General features: G+C 38.8%; 1 protein-coding gene across 5 annotated transcripts in view; it reads left to right on the top strand.

Moving 5' to 3' along the window:
- The first annotated feature begins 5,714 nt into the window (after positions 1 to 5,714).
- Positions 5,715 to 19,979, top strand: part of TMEM156 (transmembrane protein 156) — a 51,868-nt gene continuing 37,603 nt past the window's right edge. For 2 of the 5 annotated variants that reach the window (XM_047798726.1, XM_047798723.1), the window contains exon 1: positions 5,717 to 5,881. In XM_047798726.1, coding sequence (XP_047654682.1) covers positions 5,794 to 5,881 — 88 coding nt within the window. In that variant the 5' untranslated portion in view covers positions 5,717 to 5,793. Of the gene's footprint in view, positions 5,882 to 8,810; positions 9,164 to 19,979 lie in introns of all 5 variants that reach the window. The other 3 variants (XM_047798728.1, XM_047798725.1, XM_047798727.1) reach the window with 3 other exon arrangements.

Raw genomic sequence — 19,979 nt, 5'->3', positions numbered from 1 at the left:
ATATGAATCAAGAACTCCAAAAATCTTTATAGCGTTTTTTCTTTTTTTGTAATTCTTTGCTATGATCAGACTCACACAAAGATTTATGCATGTGACTATTCATATGGTGGTGCTATATAAAATAGTTTGTTGAAGTTCCTATCATGGCTCAGTGGTCACACACCTGACTAGTATCCATGAGAATGCGAGTTCAATCCCTAGCCTCCGTCAGTGGATTAAGGATCCAGCATTGCTGTGAGCTGGGGTGTAGGTCCAGATGGGGTTTGGATCCAGTGTTGCTGTGGCTGTCGTGTAGGCTGGCAGCTGTAGCTCCGATTGGACCCCTAGGCTGGGAACTTCTATATGCTGAGGGTGTGGCCCTAAAAAAGCAAAAAAAAACCAACCAACCAAACAAACAAACAAAAAAAAGTTTTAAAATGACAGAATATGGATAAATGAATTTTGAACTAAGGACCATTAAAATTTGAGTAAAGTCTTTAGAAATAACTTACTTTGTGGAGTGTAGATGTTGGGCTGACAGAGAGGTGACGGTAGAGAATTAGCGGGGGATGGGGTGGGGGGGTGGGCATCTGAAAAAGAGTGCCCTTTACTCTTCCTGGCTTTTCAAGCTCTGGGAATCTGCTGGCTTCTCACAGTTCCTGAGGGCAAATACCCACATGAAATTCTTTTTTTTTTGTCTTTTTTGCCATTTCTTAGGCCGCTCCCTCGGCATATGGAGGTTCCCAGGCTAGGGGTCGAATCGAAGCTGTAGCCGCCAGCCTACGCCAGAGCCACAGCAACACGGGACCCGAGTCACGTCTGCAACCTATACCACAACTCACGGCAACGCTGGATCCCCAACCCACTGAGCAAGGCCAGGGATCGAACCCACAACCTATGGTTCCTAGTCGGATTCGTTAACCACTGCGCCACGATGGGAACTCCCCCACATGAAATTCTAACAATAACCCAGAGTCATACACTTAAAGATTTAGCGCTTGCTCCATCTTTGTCCTTCAAAGCCGCAAATAAGGCTGTGAAAGTTTCTTACACATGCTAGAGGCCTGTCTCCTGCATATTTGTTTCCAACTTTTCTGTTGCTTCAGTTCTACCTTCAAAATAAAATGTAAAGAGTTAGCACAACCTCTGTTTCTTTATTTCTAATTTTTGTTTGTTTGTTTTGCTTTTTAGGGCTGTACCCGTGCCACATGGAAGTTCCCAGGCTAGGGGTCAAACAGGAGCCACAACTGCTGGCCTACGCCATAGCCATAGCAATGCGGGATCCAAGCCACATCTGCAACCAACACCACAGCTCATGGCAATGCTGGATCTCCGACTGAGTTATCGAGGCCAGGGATCAAACCCATATTCTCATGGATACTAGTCAGGTTCTTTTCCGCTGAGCCACAATGGTAATGCCCTAGGGCACTATCATTTTAAGTTAGATTACCCACAAGATACTGCAGCTTAATTCTTAAAGTTTTGTGACCGCTGGTGTTTAAAATGCAAATATCTAATGACCTACTTTATGTGGAACTTTCAGTAATAAAACATTTTAGTGGATAAATTATGACACTAAAGAAAAAAAGCAAGACACTACAACCTTTTCACCCTTGTAATTGAGTCCTGGAGGACTTGAAGGGATATTTGGAACTTGTCATTGGCGAAAATTTTAAGCTGTTAGTAACCATAGGCAGAAAGATCAAACTTATTTATAAAAATTAGATTAAAATATAATAGAACAGTTGAGGACAATAAAAGATTCCTGAACTATCGGAAGGTATATCATACATTTCTCATGATTTGCTAAATCGTAGAGGACGCACTGGTGTCCAGCAAGTGGGTTATAGGCCAGATATGAGAGGCTCACTCCCTACATTCTCAGAGCAGCCAGGCATGGTCAGGGACTTCAGGACCCTGGGCCAGTCTCCTGACATCCTCCATCTGCGTGGCACCAGAGAAGCCAGCTGCAGATAATATGAACCAGGCCATCATTGACCAAAGACCCATGGAGCAGCTGGGGAAGCTGTCTTCTAGGTGCTCAAGAATAGGAAGACCAGGCTGAGCTCACACTGGGGGAGAGGGGGTGAGGAGGAAAGAAGTAGGTCTATAAGAAATAGCACTGCGCACACACTAAAACCTCACAAGTCCATAAAATTTATAACGAACAAAAGAATTATCAAGTGAACCAAAGCTCTATTGTTCATAGAAGAGACACTAACAAAGATAGTCTCAATAAAATCAAAATTAGAAAGAAAAAATATAAAAGCAAGATAAAAGAGGACGTGGTTTAACTGCCTTTATGAGAAAATTAGGAGTTCCTGCTGTGGCTCAGTGGAAACAAATCTGACTAGCATTCATGAGGATGCAGGTTCAAGCCCTGGCCTCGCTCAGTGGGTTAAGGATCTGGTGTTGCTGTGGCTGTGGCATAGGTTGGCAGCTGTGGCTCCGATTTGACCCCTAGCCTGAAAATCTCCATATGCCATGAATGCAGCCCTAAAAAAAAAGACAAAAAAAAAAAAGAAATCCAGCGATTAAACTGATGTGATGCTATATCAAATAAATACTTTTTTGATAAGGGGAGAATTAAGGAACACGGTTTCCTACTGGTCCCTACTGGCACCTCTACTGAAGACGCCACCTGACATTATGTCTCAGTCCAGTTTAGGGCAGGCCAAAACTCTCATCAATTCTTCTGTTCCTTTGAATGATCCCTTTTTTTTTTTTTTTTGCTTTTTAGGGCTACACTCGTGGCATATGGAAGTTCCCAGGCTAGGGGCTGAATTGGAGCTATAGTTGCCAGCCTACACCACAGACACAGCAACGCCAATGCCAATCGGGACCATGTCTGCGACATACACCACAGCTCATGGCAACGCCGTTTCCTTGACCCACTGAGCGAGGCCAGGGATCCAACCTGCATCCTCATGGATCCCAGTTGGGTTTGTTAACCTCTGAGCCATGGCAGCAACGCCTTTTGAATGATCCTTGATGCTGTTCATGAAATAAGTCATGTCTAAAGTCTACTCCCATTTTATTTTATTTTTTTTTACTTTTTAGGGCCACACCCATGGCACAGGGAGGTTCCCAGGCTAGGGGTCAAACCAGAACTACAGCTGCCAGTCTACACCACAACCACAGTAACACGGGATCCGAGCTACGTCTGAGACCTACACCACAGCTCTTGGCAACATCAGATCCTTAACCCACTGAGCGATGCCAGGGATTGAACTTGCGTCCTCATGGATGCTAGTCAGATTCGTTTCCACTGAGCCATGATGGGAACTCCCCACTCCCATTTTGACTGTTCTTAGACCCTGGTCCTAAGCCCCCTTCACTCATGATTCCCATTTGCCCATCAAATTGTTGTCCCTGATCAGACGAAAATGAAATTAATTCATTTTCACAATATATTCAGAACATGACCTCTGTTCCCTACTTCCTATTCCTGGCTTTCCCATTGTTCCATAAAGCCCCCAGGTGGGTGGGTAAGATCAAGATATAGGATAAATGGAAATGGATGGTGAGGGTACGAGAGGGTGTGGGTAGGGAGAAAATGATGGGAGATATCTAGTACCTATTATTTTAAAACCAGAGAAGAAGAACAATGGGAGTTCCCATCGTGGCGCAGGGGGTAATGAATCCAACTAGGGACCATGAGGTTGCGGGTTCGATCCCTAGCCTTGCTCAATGGGTTAAGGATCCGGCGTTGCCGTGAGCTGTGGTGTAGGTTGCAGACGCGGCTCGGATCCCGAGTTGCTGTGGCTGTGGTGTAGCGGCCCTAGAAAGGCAAAAAGACCAAAAAAAAAAAAAAAACCCCAAAAAAACAAACAAAAAAAACAATGGAATAAAAATATTCCTTTGCACAGATTCTTTATTCACCATGAATTCTGCCTATCCTTCATTTATATTCTAAGACAATGCACTTTATTTCACTGGGATTATCATAATGAGATATCTTCTTTTGAAACAGGAATGGAAAATGTGGATTCTGAACTAATAATCATAGTGTTTATAGGTATAATGACAAGTTCTGTTCTTCTGCTTTTATACAAAGCAGTAAAGTAGAACCAAAATCTTGCAGGTGTCTTTAGTTTATCCTTACACATTGTACTATTTACTGTCTTGAGACATGTTGTTTTCTGAACCCCAGAAGCCAGGACAGTGCCTGGCATGTAAAAGGGGGTCAACCATCAATTAATAAGTGAATGAATGAATGATGTCCTTGTAACCTAGACATAACTGATATTCATCATTTCATTTTGGTGATTGTATTGTGGGTTTATTTTTACTCACACAGTTTGGTGAGCATAGGGAAATAGATTTAAATTTAAATGAGGAAAAGACAGACCCCTTTACCTCTTGAGATCATTTCTCTACTCTTGTTGCTTAGATGACATTTTGAAAGTGCTAATAGAAGATAGTTTTCTTAGAGGTGCCCAGGCCAGGGATCAAACCTGAGCCACAGCAGTGACAATGCTGAGTCCTTAACTGCTAGGCCACCAGGGAACTCTCCCTCATATATCTTTAAAGAAATATATTTTAACCTTAAAACAGAAATAAGCTACAGTTTAAAATGACTAAATTAAAAGAAGACCCCCTTAGAAAGGTATAAAACCTGGGAAAAAAGATGTCTATTAAAGGTCTGGATGATAAAGAAACGGTAAAAGTAGAGTAAAAGATACAAGGAGATTAAGAATAGAATTGAAAAATAAGAAAAAAAAATCAGAATAATCTTGAAAAGCCAGAACTTAACAGCATTCTCAAAAGAGTGAATAGAAGAAACAAGAGGATGAAATTCTCAAGTATTTAATTCAAAAAATGCCCCTTGAACTGATGGAGTTTTAAGGGGCACACTCAGTGCTTAGCATAATGAATTTTAAAAGTATCTATATCAAGCCATATAAATGCGAAATTCCAAAATTTCAAACCAGAGATAAAGATTCTAAAACTTCCTGAGATTGGAAAAAATAGGTCACATAACAAAACACTTGGAATCAGGTCAACAAACTTCTCATCTGTATCATTAGAAGCTAGAAGACAATGGGCCATACCTCAAAATCCCGAGTGACAATTCAGTCTAGAATTCTATACCAAGCCCACCTATCATACAGCTGAGAACATAGTCAAGACATTTTTAGATCTGAAAAATAAGAAAAATAAAGCTACAGGATCCAGAAATTAGGATTAAGCACATCATTCTCAAGATGATAGTAAAGTCCCATGATGACAATAATGCAGGATCTGATGAACCAATCCAGATAGAAGAGGACAGAACCTTCCAGAAGGAATGTCTTCAGGAAAAAATGTAGAGCTCATGGGTTAGCTCATCCTCAGAAAATCACACAGAATTTTAAAGAACTGCTAAAAAAGAGACTTAGAGACTCAACAAAAAGTAAATGAATGAAAAGACAGGGGTAATTTAACTCCAGGAAAAACAAATATGTACACAAGGAAGGAAACACAAACATAACATGCTTGGCTCAGCCATGAATATTTGCATAGCCATTAAAGATTGAATATAGATTCAACCAGAATTGTAATATAATTTCATTAAAGTAAATGAGCAAAGAAATAAAGGAAGTTTAAACCTGAAAAAAAAAAAAAAAGAAGAAGAAGATAGTTTTCTGAGTGGAAAGTGACTCAAAATGAAGAAGTCTCAGTTCAAGCCCTCCTTTTTACAAAGTCTTACCAAAAAGGAAATGAGTATGAGGCAAATGCATGCACTTAAAGTACCTCAGAAATGAAACTTAAACCAGGAAGAAGTATGCCTTCAATGTACTTGAGGGGAACACATGTGTCATGTGAATAGACATGACAAAAACAGCCCTCCTTAAATTACTTTTGGCAATAGTGATCATGTTCATTTTAATTTTGCCAGAATATTTCAAGACACCAAGAGGTGAGTATTTAATTACAATCTAGTTTTCCTTTTTTGAGTTAAAAAAAATTATGTCAGCTAGTGGTTACAGGAAAGATCTTTTTCTTTGGCTTTATGCTGCATGGGCTAAAGTTCTGGGTCTGAAAAGCTAATAAACTGAGATTGCAATTGTAGTTGACTGTTACATGGTACAGTAAGCTTCCAGTACTTTATTGTAGCATACAATGATAAAATTTTTAAAAAAATGAAAAAAATAACCAAAATCTGTATATAGCTTTCACATATTGAGTTTACAATAATCTCATCATATGATTTGCTCTCTGAAAATGTCCTTCAGAACAGTGTTAAGGATGCTTTTATATTCTGGGATTATTTTGTAAAGCAACTAACATTTACTATGTTAACAGTGCTTGAGTTCCCTCCATCACCACTACTTCACACAAGTAACTTACTATAATTTTTTGGAAAAAAAAAAAAAAAAAGAAAATTTAGCTTTTTTTCAAAATACAACTAAAATAAGATGTGTGCAAATTTAAGTAGATGTTTGCCTGTGTATACTTATAACTAGAGAAAAATGGAACAAAATTAACTTTGAATATTTCAGAAAATTGTGATATGATTGTTGAAACCTAGGATAGGAATATAAATAGATGTAAATTTAAACTACTTTTATATGTCAGCAAAAATTTTGAAAATATATTAGTGTGGATGTTTGAATGAGAATTGTGCTCCCTAGAATTTAATAAGAAAAAGTAAAAAGAAAATGTTATATTCTATCATTAAAAAGTTACTTGAATTTGATTAAAATCAGAGAAAAGCTTATATTAGATAACTTTTTGCAATGATTTATTGTTACATATATTAGACTAAGTGGCCAGATAAAAATATTTTTGCTAATTACATTTGATGACATATTGCAATGATCATTTAATACTGCATATACATGATTCCAAGTAGTAGATGCTTTTTTTTTTTTTTTGCTAAATAAACACTATGAAAGTATGCTTTTGTGAGCAATTGAATTTTTCAAATTTCTCTTGGTTTTCTGCCATTACGCCGCTTAGATCAAGCAATCATAGCATATATTTTTAATGCTTGATTTCACTGAGCGAAAATATAAAAATAGAATTGAGATGGAGATAAACTATTTCAATTTTTAACTTAAATGCGCTGAGAGTATTGATAGTTGTCTAAGGTAGGTCAGAGGGATGTCTTGAGAACCTCCAAAAAAGTCAGATGGGATCTAATGAAAACCAGATAACCAGCCTAAAAAGATTTAATGATCTATTTGCTAACTATTGGTTGGTGTTTTATGAGAAATGGTGACTGCAACAGCACGTTAAAGTTTTTCTTTGGGGGGTGGCCGATGTCTCAACCATCATCAACCATCACTGATAATGATTTTGTTCTCTTAGTTTCCTAACTGATTGCAATAGCTTTCAATATTATCCTTACTACTTCCTCAAACTTAAAATTGCCATTTCTCTTTTCTTGGCCCAAGGGCTATGTAGATATTTCCTCCAACTCTTTTTGGAGTGTTAGATTTGTTGGAGAATTTCGTTTCAAAGGAAATCTGCTTGGGGCCAATAAACAAACATGACTGAAAAACACCATCTTGTCCTAATGTCATTTTGGGGTAGAAGGAATTTTGCACGGAGCCACCAGAAATGAAAATTGGTTATTAAGCAAAATGTTTTACATGCAATAGTGTAATAAAAAGGTTTCCATTTGATAAAGGTTTATAGATCACCAGGGGCCAGCTCATGTCACCTCATTTGATACAGTCCCACATTGATTAAACTAAGGACACATGATTGCTTTGCCTTTTTTTAAGTAATTTTTAATCACAGTACTAGTTGCCTTATGAAATGAAATGACTTGTTAATTAGTATACTTCATAAAATAAAATATTTGGTAAGATTATTTAGAAGATAGAAGTATTCTAGAAGTGCTAAAATTAACCTTGAGAGTCTCCCCTGTAGTCTTACCCTCCCTATCAGTTACTTGGGTTTTTTTTTTTTTCCCATTTTTTTTTCTTATGTTCTATTCACTTTAATTTCTAAGATAAATATTATTAAGTAATTTTTATTTATGAATTATTAGAAATTATTTACAGATTCATTGTTTTTAACATGTCAAATGAATTCAAAAGGAATCTTAATGAGGAATCACGTATTCACAAAGTTTAATAGACTTGATTTTGAAATAATAAACCCTCCGAAGGCCTAAGGTAAAAATAGAGCCTTCTGTTTGATCATTTATCAAGAATGTGTCTGAGTCTCTGAATAATCATTGCTCAGAATATTCAATTATTATAATTACATAGCATAAACGATTCAGTCTAACTTTACCAAAGAAGGGCAACTTCTTTAATGGCGTTTGGAGCTTTTAATAAGTTTAATGGCAAGCTAGCCTATTCTAGCTTTCACTTTATTGGAAAGTGAAAGCGTTTACTAAGATACAGTAGTTAACACAATGGTGTCACACTCTTACATTGCATTTGAAAATAGAAATAGAACATTTTTATTCAGAGCTTCTTGCAATTAAGGGAGCTGGGTTGTTCTCAGCAAGAGTCTTCACCAACCTGCTTTTGGTAGACTTAACAGTATTTATGAGAGAGACCTGGTTAACTCGCTCATATAAATCTTAGTGATCTTTTACTTATTCTTTTACTTACAAATAGTGTCTAACGGTACTAGGAACCCAAGGCTACAAAAATGAAAGGCAACTCTTCCTCCAAAAAGGTTTCAGTCAAGGGGAGCACTGACTGGTAAATAATTAAATACAATACTGTAATTACAAAAATAGCGATGGAAAAAGATGCCATGCGAACATAAAAGTTGCTTTCAGTACTGTCTGGGGGAGGATGTTTCTTCCATTTTTATTTGTAAAGAGACATAACTGTCAGAGGCTTAATGATCACCTAATACTTCTCCTTGGCTATTTACAGGAGCACTTTCTAAAAGAAGCAATTGTTATTGATTTTCAAATAAAAGATCCTTGTGTTGCCATCTCAGAACTTCTTGAAGCCAGCAATTGTAGCGAGTTATATGAGTATATTCCTGATTGCGGTGATGAGGACCAGGGATGACACCGATGAAAACACCTCAAACCTGATTTTATCTGGCTGTTGTGACTTCCTCTCTTACTTTTAAGAGCCAAACTGACATACACTATGTTTATCAGCTTTCGTTTCCCTTCCATTTCACACTTTGTGAGGGACATGGCTGGATCGTGAGCAGTGACATTGAACAAAGGATAGAGGAACTTTGAACACTCTCAAACTATAGGATAAACCCTGAAGTATGTGAGCATACGTGTACATTACTCACGTCTAGATGATAAAGAACGGTGTTGTCAAGGGCAACTGTAATTAATTTCTGAAATTGTGATCCTCGTTCTCCAAAATGGGTGCTTTATCTTCTTATTGGCTAGCTCATGACTAATTCAATGAATAGTCCACAATCAGGTTTGGGATATAGTCATGACTATTAAATTTTTTTTAATTTAACAGATACTTATATGTACAGGTACTGTATACCGAGTATTTTTATATGAAGTAACTCATTTTAATGTTAAATATTTCAACTTATTAATGGTCAAGCATCATTCGCAAGAGAGACTATCCTGAAAACCATCAGGCTGAAGGAAGAGACCCAGGTGGATAAATTTGTACTGTTGTAAGGTTTTATTTCTTATTGAATTTTCTGAATCATTATAGTTTTACAATGGCTACCAATGGACAGAGTATTTTTATATCTATATTTTAGACAATATGTACTGGCCCAAATCATACTACAAAAAACAATGCTTTTCAGTGCCTTGGTAGAACTGGCCTCATTCTCTCATTGGCTAGGTTACCATACTAACAAGCCTTGCTTGGGATGATTTCTAAGTACTTGTCTCATTCATTTGCATTGGTAGATAAATGGTCTCTCTGTATATACTTTTTTGTTTTTTATTGAGAAAATGGCTTTCTCAGAGTTCCTGTTGCGGTTCAGCAGAAACGAATCTGACTAGGATCCATGAGGATGCAGGTCCATCCCTGGCCTTGCTCACTGGGTTAAGGAGCTGGTGTTGCCGTGAGCTGTGGTGTAGGTGGCAGATGCAGCTTGGATCCTGTGTTGCTGTGGCTGTGGCTGTGGCCGGTAGCTACAGCTCCATTCAGTCCCTAGCCTGGGAACCTCCACATTCCGTGGGTGTGCCCCCCCCCCAAAAAAAAGCTTTCTCGAAAATGTTAATATTCCCCTTACACACCGCTCTGTGTCTTTGCTCCATGGCACTTATCATCTTTATTATTTACATATTTTTTGTTGTCTGATTTCTCCAAGTAAAATACAAACTGGATGAAAATGAAGTTTTTGTCTGTTTTGCTCCCATTTCAAGCACTTAGGACAGCGCCTGCCACATTAGAAGGCACGCAATGTGTATTTTCTGCTTAAGTGAAATTTCTGAGTCATACTGTAAAGGAAATAAAAAATAAAATGCTTTCTGGAAGGAAGCATTTCTCATCAGACCCTTATAACCATCTTTTGATTTAGGTAGGCCAGGCATTATAATTCTCATCTTACTTTTTTTTTTTTTTTTTTTTTGCTTTTTAGGGCCACACCTGAGGCTTTTGGAGGTTCCCAGGCTAGGGGTTGAATCGGAGCTGTAGCCACTGGCCTACACCACAGCAATGCCAGAGCCGAGCCGTGTCTGCAACCTACACCACAGCTCATGGCAACACCGGATCCTTAACCCCCTGAGCAAGGCCAGGGATTGAACCCACAACCTCATGGTTCCTAGTTGGATTCGTTTCAGCTGAGCCATGATGGGAACTCCTCATCTTACATTTTTGAAACAAGATTTCATCACAAACCTAGAACTTTTAGGTTGTGCAGCCTCTGAAATTTATTGGTCAGAATCTTTTACTTAAAAGACATGCATCTCTTTAGGAATCATTTTCCTACTATTTTTTTCCCCCCAATGGAGAATTTCATAGTGTGTATTACTTTCCTTGTTTGACAAGTAAACCAGCAGTCTCTTTCTTAGGTCTCAAATCTGCCATTCGCAGATTGCTACCATAACTTAAAAGTGACCCCAAACTTCAGCCCTTCCTCCTAGGAAATGTTGTCTTCCCCAAATGATCTCTGGGTAAATCCATATCCTATCTAGACTGCCTTGTTCCTAATCTGGTTAACACCATGGATGTATCATCCATACACAGCATGATATTTTTTACCCTTTCCCACTCAATATTACTAGAGAAACTTCAACTATTGAACCTAAATGAAATATAATTGAGTTTTTGCTAGTCTATGCCAAATATTAAAGAAGCAGACCTGTGAGTAATTAATGTCTTTTTAAATTAGGCAGCTAAGCCATAAGCTCCTATCCTGGCAGCTAATACATATTTTTTAATTCTCGTGGAATAGAAATTCATTATGGCTTTAATTTTTTCTTAATGGAAAAATTTTTATGCCATTTATGCGGCTATAAACTTAAGAATTTTTTAATTAAAAATTTTAAAGTATAATTGACTTATATTAGTTTCAGGTGTACCACACAGTGACTTAACTAATTTGTTTATATTACAGAACGATCACCACAGTAAGTCTAGGTACGATCTGTCACCATCCAAAGGTTTTACAATATTATTGATTATATTCCCTAGCTGGACATTACATCTCTGAGACTTATTTATTTTATAGCTTGAAGTTTGTTGATCTTCCTCTTAATCTCCCTCATCTATTTCACTCTTCCCCTCATCTCCTCCCCTCTGACAACTGCCAGTTTGTTCTCTATGAGTTCTATGGGTTGGCTTCTGTTTCCTTTTCTTTTCTTTTTAATGGCTGCACCCAGAGCATATGGAAGTTCCCAGGCCAAGGACTGAATTCAAGCCACAGCCACGGCCATCAATGGACAGATCCTTTAACCCACTCCACTGGGCAAGGAATCAAATACATACCTCCACAGCCATCCAAGCCACTCTAGCTGGATTCTTAACCCACTGCACTGTGGTAGGAACTCCTGTTTCTGTTTTCTTATGTTTATTCTACCTATAAGTGAAATCATGCAGTATTTGTCTTTGATTTCACTTAGCATAATACACTCTAGGTCCATCCATGTTATTACAAATGTCAAGATTTCATCATTTTCTATGGCTGAGCAATATACAATTGACCCTTAAACAACACAATTGTTAGGGATGCTAACCCTCCTTGAAGTAAAAAAATCTGTGTATAATTTACAGTTGACACCCTGAATGCACCGTTTCTCTATACCCACAGTTCTGTATCTACAGATTCAATCAACTGTGGATTGTGTAGTACTGTAGTATTTACTATTGAAAATAAAAAATCCATGTAGAAGTGGACCCATGCAGTTCAAACCTGCATTGTTCAAGAGTCAACTGTATGTGTATACCGCATCTTCATCTATTCATCTGTCAGTGGTACGTAGATTGCTTCATATCTTGGCTATTGCAAATAATGCTGCAATGAACATAGGGTGCATGTGTCTTTCCAAATTAGCGTTTTTGTTTTCTTTGGAAAGATACTTAGAAGTAGAATTGCTGGATCATATAGTTATTCTATTTTTATTTTTTTGACTACCCCCCTTTCCTTAGTGGCTGCACCAGTTTACATTCCCACCAACAGGGCCCAGGGGTATCCTTTTCTTCACATTCTCATCACTTATTTATTGTCTTTTTGATAATAGCTGTTTTGACAGGTGTGAGGGAGGTATCTTATTGTGGTTTTGATTTGCATTTATCTGATGATTAGTGACATAGAATTTTTTCATGTGTCTGTTGGCCCTCTGTATGTCTTCCTTGGAAAAATGTCTATTCTGGTCCTTGGCCCATTTTATTTATTTATTTATTTATTTATTTATTTATTTATTTATATAATAATAGCTGGTTTACAGTGTTCTGTCAGTTTTCTACTGTATAGCAAGATGACCCAGTCACTTACATGTATGCATTATTTTATCATGTTCCATCATAAATGACTAGACATAGTTCCCAGTGCTATACAGCAGGATCTCATTGCTTATCCATTCCAAAGGCATCTATTAACTCAAAATTCCCAATCCATCGCCCTCCCTCCTCCTCCCCTATTGGCAACCGCAAGTCTGTTCTCCATGTCCATGATTTTCTTTTCTCTGGAAGGTTCATTTGTGCCGTATATTAGATTCCAGGTATAAGTGATATCATACGGTATTTGTCTTTCTCTTTCTGACTTACTTCACTCAGGATGAGAGTCTCTAGTTCCATACATGTTGCTGCAAAAGCCTTGGCCCATTTTAAATCAGGTTGTTGGAATTTCTGATGTTGAATTGTATGAGTTCTTTGTATCTTTGGATATTAATCAGATATATTGTGTGCAAGTATCTTCTCCCATTAAATAGGCAGCCTTTTCATTTTGTTGATAGTTTCCTTCGCTGTGCAAAAGATACTGGCATGATCCTTTTCATGTACTGTTGAATTTGGTTTGCTAAATTTTAAGTGATATTGGCCTATCATTTCCTCTCTCTCTCTCTCTTTTTATTTATTTTTTTTGGTCTTTATCTGGTTTTGGTATCAGGTGATGCTGGATTTGCAGAATGAGTTAGGGAGCATTCCTTTCTCTTCAATTTTTTTGAAGTAGTTTGAGTAGGATAGGTATTAACTCTACTTTAAATGTTTGGTCGACATTACTTGTGAAGCTGTCTGGTCCTGGATTATTGTTTGTTAGGAGTTTTCATATTACTGATTCAGGAGTTCCCATCGTGGCTCAGTGGAAATGAATCTGACTAGCATCCATGAGGGCACAGGTTCCATCCCTGGCCTCCCTCACTGGGTTAAGGATCTGGTGTTACCATGAGCTGTGGTGTAGGTTGCAGACACAGCTTGAGTCTGGGGTTGCTGTGTCTGTGGCATAGGCCGGTGGCTACAGCTCCGATTCAACCCCTAGCCTGGGAACCTCCATATGCCGTGGGTGCAGCCCTAAAACGACCAAAAAAAAAAATATATATATATATATACTGATTCAATTTCATTACTGTTAATTAGTCTGTTCATATTTTCTATTTCTTCCTGATTCAGTCTTGGGAGATTGTATATTTCTAGGAATTTATCATTTCTTTTTTGGGGGGAGGGTGAAAGAGAAAAAGATAGCTTTATTGCTTTGCCAGGCAAAGGGGGCCACAGCAGGCTAATGCCTTAGAGACTGTGCCCCTATTCATTTCTTCTAGGTTGTTCTTTTTATTGGTAAACAATTGTTTGAAGTAATCTCTTATGATCTTCTGTCTTAGCGTGGTGTTGGTTGTAACTTCTATTTTGTTTCTGATTTTATTTATCTGGGCCTCCTCTTTTTTCTGATAGTCTGTCTAAAGCTTCCTTAATTTTGTTTATCTCTTCCAAGAACCAGCTCCTAGTTTCATTGATTTTTTTTTTTGTCTCTATTATATTTATTTCTTCCCTGATCTTTATGGCTTTTTTCCTTCTGCTAGCTTTGGGTTTGTTTGTTCTTTCTTTTCTGGTTCCCTTAGGTGTAAGGTTAGATTGTTTACCTAAGATTTTTCTTGTTTCCTGAGGTAAACTTTCCTTTTAGAACTGCTTTTGCAGCATCTCATAGATTTTGCATCATTGCGTTTCTACTTTCATTTGTCCAGGAATTTTAAAATTTCCTCTTCGATTTCTTCAGTGACCCATTGGTTGTTTAGCAGCATATTGTTTGGCCTCCATGTGTTTGTGTTTTTTGGTTTCCTTGTAGTTGATTTCTAGTCCCAGACTGTTGTAGTAAAAAAAGATGTTTGATGTGATTTCGATCTTCTTAAATTTACTGAGTCTTGTGTTTGTGGCCAAACACGTGATCTTGGAGAATATTTCATGCACACTTGAAAATAATGTATATTCTGCTGCTTTGAGATGAAATGTTTTATGTGTGTCTATTAAGTCTAGCTGGTCTAATCTGCTAGCCAGTGTTTCCTTATTGACTCTCTGTCTGGATGATCTGTCCATTGATGTAAGTGGGATGTGAAAGTATCCTGCTATTACTATGCTATTGTCAGCTTCTCTCTTGATGTTTGTTAGGACGTGCTTTATGTACTAAGGTGTTCCTGTGTTGGGTGCATATATATTTACAATTGTTTTATCTTCCTGGATTGATCCCATTATCATCACATAATGTTGTCTCTTGCTATAGTCATTGTTTTAAAGTCCATTTCATCTGATATATTTGTCACTACCCCAGCTTTCTTTTTGTTCTCATTTGCATGGAATATACTTTTCTCTCTGCTCACTTTCAGTCTGTGCTTCTAGATCTAAAGTGAATCTCTTGTAGGCAGCATAGATATGCTTTTCTATCATTTAGTCACTCTGTGTGTTTTGATTGGAGCATTTACTCCACTTACATTTAAAATAGTTATTGATAGGTATGTACTCACTGCCATTTTGTTAATTGTTTTGGGGTTGTTTTTGTAGGTATTTTTTTTGTTCCTTTCCTTTTTTTACCCTATTCTCCTGTGCTTTTTTTTTTTTTTGGTCTTTTTTGTCTTTTTGCTATTTCTTGGGCCGCTCCCGCGGCATATGGCGGTTCCCAGGCTAGGGGTCTAATCGGAGCTGTAGCCACCTGCCTAAGCCAGAGCCACAGCAACGCGGGATCTGAGCCGCGTCTGCAACCTACACCACAGCTCACAGCAACGCCGGATCGTTAACCCACTGAGCAAGGGCAGGGACCGAACCTGCAGCCTCATGGTTCCTAGTCAGATTCGTTTCAGCTGCGCCACGACGGGAACTCCTCTCCTGTGATTTTATGATCATCTGCAGTGTTATGTTTGGGTTTCCTTTCTCTTTTGTGTGTGTGTATCTATTATAGATTTTTTAGTTTGTGGCTATTATGCAGTATATATGATAACCTATAATATATGTGATTATTTTAAGTTGGTGATCTCTTATGTTTGCATGTATTATAAAAACCTTTCATTTTTTACTACCCCCAACTTTTTTTTTTTTTTTTCGGCTACTCCTGAGACATGTGGAACTTCCTGGGCCAGGGATTAAACCTGTGCCACAGCAGTGAAAATGCAGATCTTTAACTGCTAGGCCACCAGGGAATTCCATAATTTTGGAGGGCTACAAAAGAAAGAAGGTTCCCAGGCTAGATGTCAAATCGGAGTTACAGCCACAGCTGCAGTAACACAGGATCCAAGCTGAGTCTGTGACCTATACCCCAGTTCATGGCAATGCCAAATCCTTAACCCACTGACTGGGGCTAGGGATAGAACCCGAGTCCTCACGTATACTAGTCAGATTCATTAACCACTGAGCCATGACGAGAACTCCCAAAATGTTTTTGACTTCATATTTTACGTTTTGTATAATTCCTTATTATAGATATAGATGATTTTATTACTTTTATCTTTTACCTTTATAATACCTATACAACTGGTCAATCTACTCTCTGTTTGCCTTTACCAAAGAGATTTTTCTCTTATAATCTCATATTTCTAATTCTGATCTTTCTTTTTTAATTAGAGAAGTCCCTTTAACATTTCTTGTAGAGCTGGTTTAGTGGTTCTAAACTCTTAGCTTTTGCTTTTCTATAAAACTCTTTATCTCTCCTTCAAATCTGAATGATAGCCTTGTAGGATAGTGTTCTTGGTTGTAGGGTTTTTTTTCCCCTTCATCACCTTGAATATATCATGCCAGTCCCTCTGGCCTGTAAAGTTCCTGCTAAAAAGTCAGCTGAGAGTTTTATAGGACTTCCCTCTACATAACTATTTGCTTTCTCCTTGCTGCTTTTTTTCTTTCTTTCTTTCTTTTTTTTTTTTTTTTTTTTTTTTTAAGGATTTTTAGCTTTTTAGGGCCGAACTCACAGCACATGGAAGTTCCCAGGCTAGGGGTTAAATTGGAGCTGTAGCTGCTGGCCTACACCACAGCCACAGAAACACCAGATCCAAGCCACATCTGTCACCTACACCACAGCTCATGGCAACACCAGATCCTTAACCCGCTTGCATAGCCAGGGATCAAACCCACATCCTCATGGATACCAGACAGATTCATTGCTGCTGAGGCATGACAGCGGCTTGCTGCTCTTAAGAGTCTCTCTTTATCTTTAATTTTTACCATTTTAATTATAATGTATCTTGGTATGGATCTCTTTGGGTTCATTTTACTTGGGACTCCATGCTTCTTGGACCTAGATGTTTATTTTCCATCCCAGAGTAGGAAACTTTTTAGCTATTTTGTTTTCAAATAAATTCTCTGCCCATTTCTCTCCTTTTCTTTTCCTAGGTAGGACCCCTATAATGCAAATGTTAGCATGTTTGAAGTTGTCCCAGATGTTTCTTAAACTATCCTCATTTTGAGAAATACTTTTTTTTCCTTCACCTTGGGTGATTTCCACTACTTTGTCTTCCAGTTTGCTGACCTATTCCTCTGTACTATCTAATCTATTGTAGATTCCTTCTAGTGTATTTTTTTTATGTCAAGTTATTGTATTCTTCAGCTTTTTGGTTTTTCTTTGTATTTTCTCTTTGTTAAACTTCTTGCCATGTTCATTCATTCTTCTGAGCTCAAGAAACATCTTTGTGATCATTACCTTGAAGCTTTATTGGGTAGATTGTTTACTTCCACTTAGGTCTTCTGGGATTTTGTCTTATTGATTTGTTTGGAACATATTCCACTGTCTCCTCATTTTGACTAATTCTCTGTGCTTATTTGCATGTATTAGGCCATTTAGGTTTCCCAGTTTGGACAAATGGCCTTATGTGGGAGACGTCCAAATAGTCTCTCAATGATCATTGGAGGTATGCTCTAGGGGTGCCTCCTATGTGGCTGTGTGGGCCCATATTTGTGGCGGGGACAACCACCTTTGGTATCCTGTTAGGTGGGGCTGGCCTCTGCCTGGTCGGCTGCCAGGCTCTGCTTGTGTGGTGGCTGCTGGCCTGCTGGTGGAGCCAGGTCCTGGTGCAGCTGGCTGTGGGGGCCTGGTGCTGGTGCCGGTCTGCTAGTAGGTAGGGTGGTGCTCTGAGGTGGCTGGCTGTGGGCCCAGTGCTGATGTTGTCCTGCTGATGGGTAAGTAAGCCCCCAATGGTAATAGATTGGAGCAAGGACTCCAAAATGGCACTTGCCAGCACCTGTGTCCTTGTGGTAGAACAAGAGGCCAGGAATCACTGTCATCAGCATCTGTATCCCCAGGAGGTGTTCAGATGTGTCCTTTCTCTGGGAGGTTCTCCAACAGCAGCAAGTGAGCCTGACTGAGGCTTTGTTCAAATGATTACTTCTGCACTGAGACTAGGAGGGTGTGAGACTTTGCACACAGCCTGTGAGTGGAGTCTCTATTTCCTACAGCTCTCTGACTCTGCCATATACAAGCCCCTCTGGCCTTTAAAACCAAATGTTCTGTGGGTGTCATCTTCTCGGTACAGGTCTCCTGGGCTGGGGAGCCCAAAGTGTGGCTCAAACCCCTTGCTCTTTGGTGAGAATCTTTGCAATTGTAATTATGCTCCCATTTGTGGGCCGCCTACCTGGAAGTGTGGTCTTGACTATATCACGTTTCCACGCCTCCTTTCCATCTCACTGTGGTTCCTCCTTTATTCTTTAGTTGTGGGAAATCTTTTCTGCTAGCCTTCAGGTTGTTCTCACTGATAGATTCTCTATAAATAGTTGTAATTTTGGTATGCCTGTGGGAGGAGGTGAGATCCAGATTTTCCTACTCTGCCATCTTGTCCACACCTCTGGCAGCTAATTTTTTTTTTTTTTTTTTTTTGCTTTTCTCTTTTGGCCATGACTGTGGCATGCAGAAGTCCCAGGGCTAGGGATCGAACCTGTGCCACAGCAGCAATCTGAGCCACAGCAGTGCCAGTGCTAGATCCTTAACATGCTGAACCACCAGGGAACTCCACTAATACTTTTAAACTGCATGAATATAGCTACAGAATATCCAATAATGATGAAAGATCTTTAGAAACAATTGGTTGTGTTTTGTTTGGTTTGACCACTTTTTTTCATTTTTTAAAGTTCTATTGACGTGGAGTTCCCGTCATGGCTCAGTGGTTAACGAATCCGACTAGGAACCATAAGGTTGAAGGTTTGATCCCTGGCCTTGCTCAGTGAGTTAAGGATCTGGCGTTGCCATGAGCTGTGGTGTAGGTCACAGACGCAGCTCAGATCCCTCGTTGCTGTGGCTCTGGTATAGGCCGGTGGCTATAGCTCCGATTCGACCCCTAGCCTGGGAACCTCCATATGTCATGGGTGTGGCCCTAAAAGACAAAAAAAGAAAAAGTTCTATAGATGTATAGTTGATTTGGTTTGACTAATTTTTTTTAAATTTTTTATTTTCCAACTTTACAGCAAGGGGATCAAGTTATCCTTACATGTATACATTACAATTACATTTTTTCCCTCACCCTTTGTTCTGTTGCAGCATGAGTATCTAGACAAAGTTCTCAATGCTATTCAGCAGGATCTCCTTGTAAATCTATTCTAAGTTGTGTCCGATAAGCCCAAGCTCCCGATCCCTCCCACTCCCTCCCCCTTCCATCAGGCAGCCACAAGTCTTTTCTCCAAGTCCATGATTTTCTTTTCTGAGGAGATGTTCATTTGTGCTGGATATTAGATTCCAGTTATACGTGATATCATATGGTATTTGTCTTTGTCTTTCTGGCTCATTTCACTCAGTATGAGATTCTCTAGTTCCATCCATGTTGCCGCAAATGGCATGATGTCATTCTTTTTTATGGCTGAGTAGTATTCCATTGTGTATATATACACCACATCTTCCGAATCCAATCATCTGTTGATGGACATTTGGGTTGTTTCCATGTCCTGGCCATTGTGAATAGTGCTGCAATGAACATGCGGCTGCATGTGTCTCTTTTAAGTAGAGTTTTGTCCGGATAGATGCCCAAGAGTGGGATTGTGGGGTCATATGGAAGTTCTATGTATAGATTTCTAAGGTATCTCCAAACTGTTCTCCATAGTGGCTGTACCAGTTGACATTCCCACCAACAGTGCAGGAGGGTTCCCTTTTCTCCACAGCCCCTCCAGCCTTTGTTATTTGTGGACTTACTAATGATGGCCATTCTGACTGGTGTGAGGTGATATCTTATGGTAGTTTTGATTTGCATTTCTCTTATAATCAGCGAT

The sequence above is a fragment of the Phacochoerus africanus genome, chromosome 10 (genome assembly GCF_016906955.1).
Source record: "Phacochoerus africanus isolate WHEZ1 chromosome 10, ROS_Pafr_v1, whole genome shotgun sequence".
Lineage (NCBI taxonomy): Eukaryota > Metazoa > Chordata > Mammalia > Artiodactyla > Suidae > Phacochoerus > Phacochoerus africanus.
The sequence above is the reverse complement of the archived record's forward strand: the minus strand, read 5'-3'. Positions and strand labels throughout refer to the sequence as shown.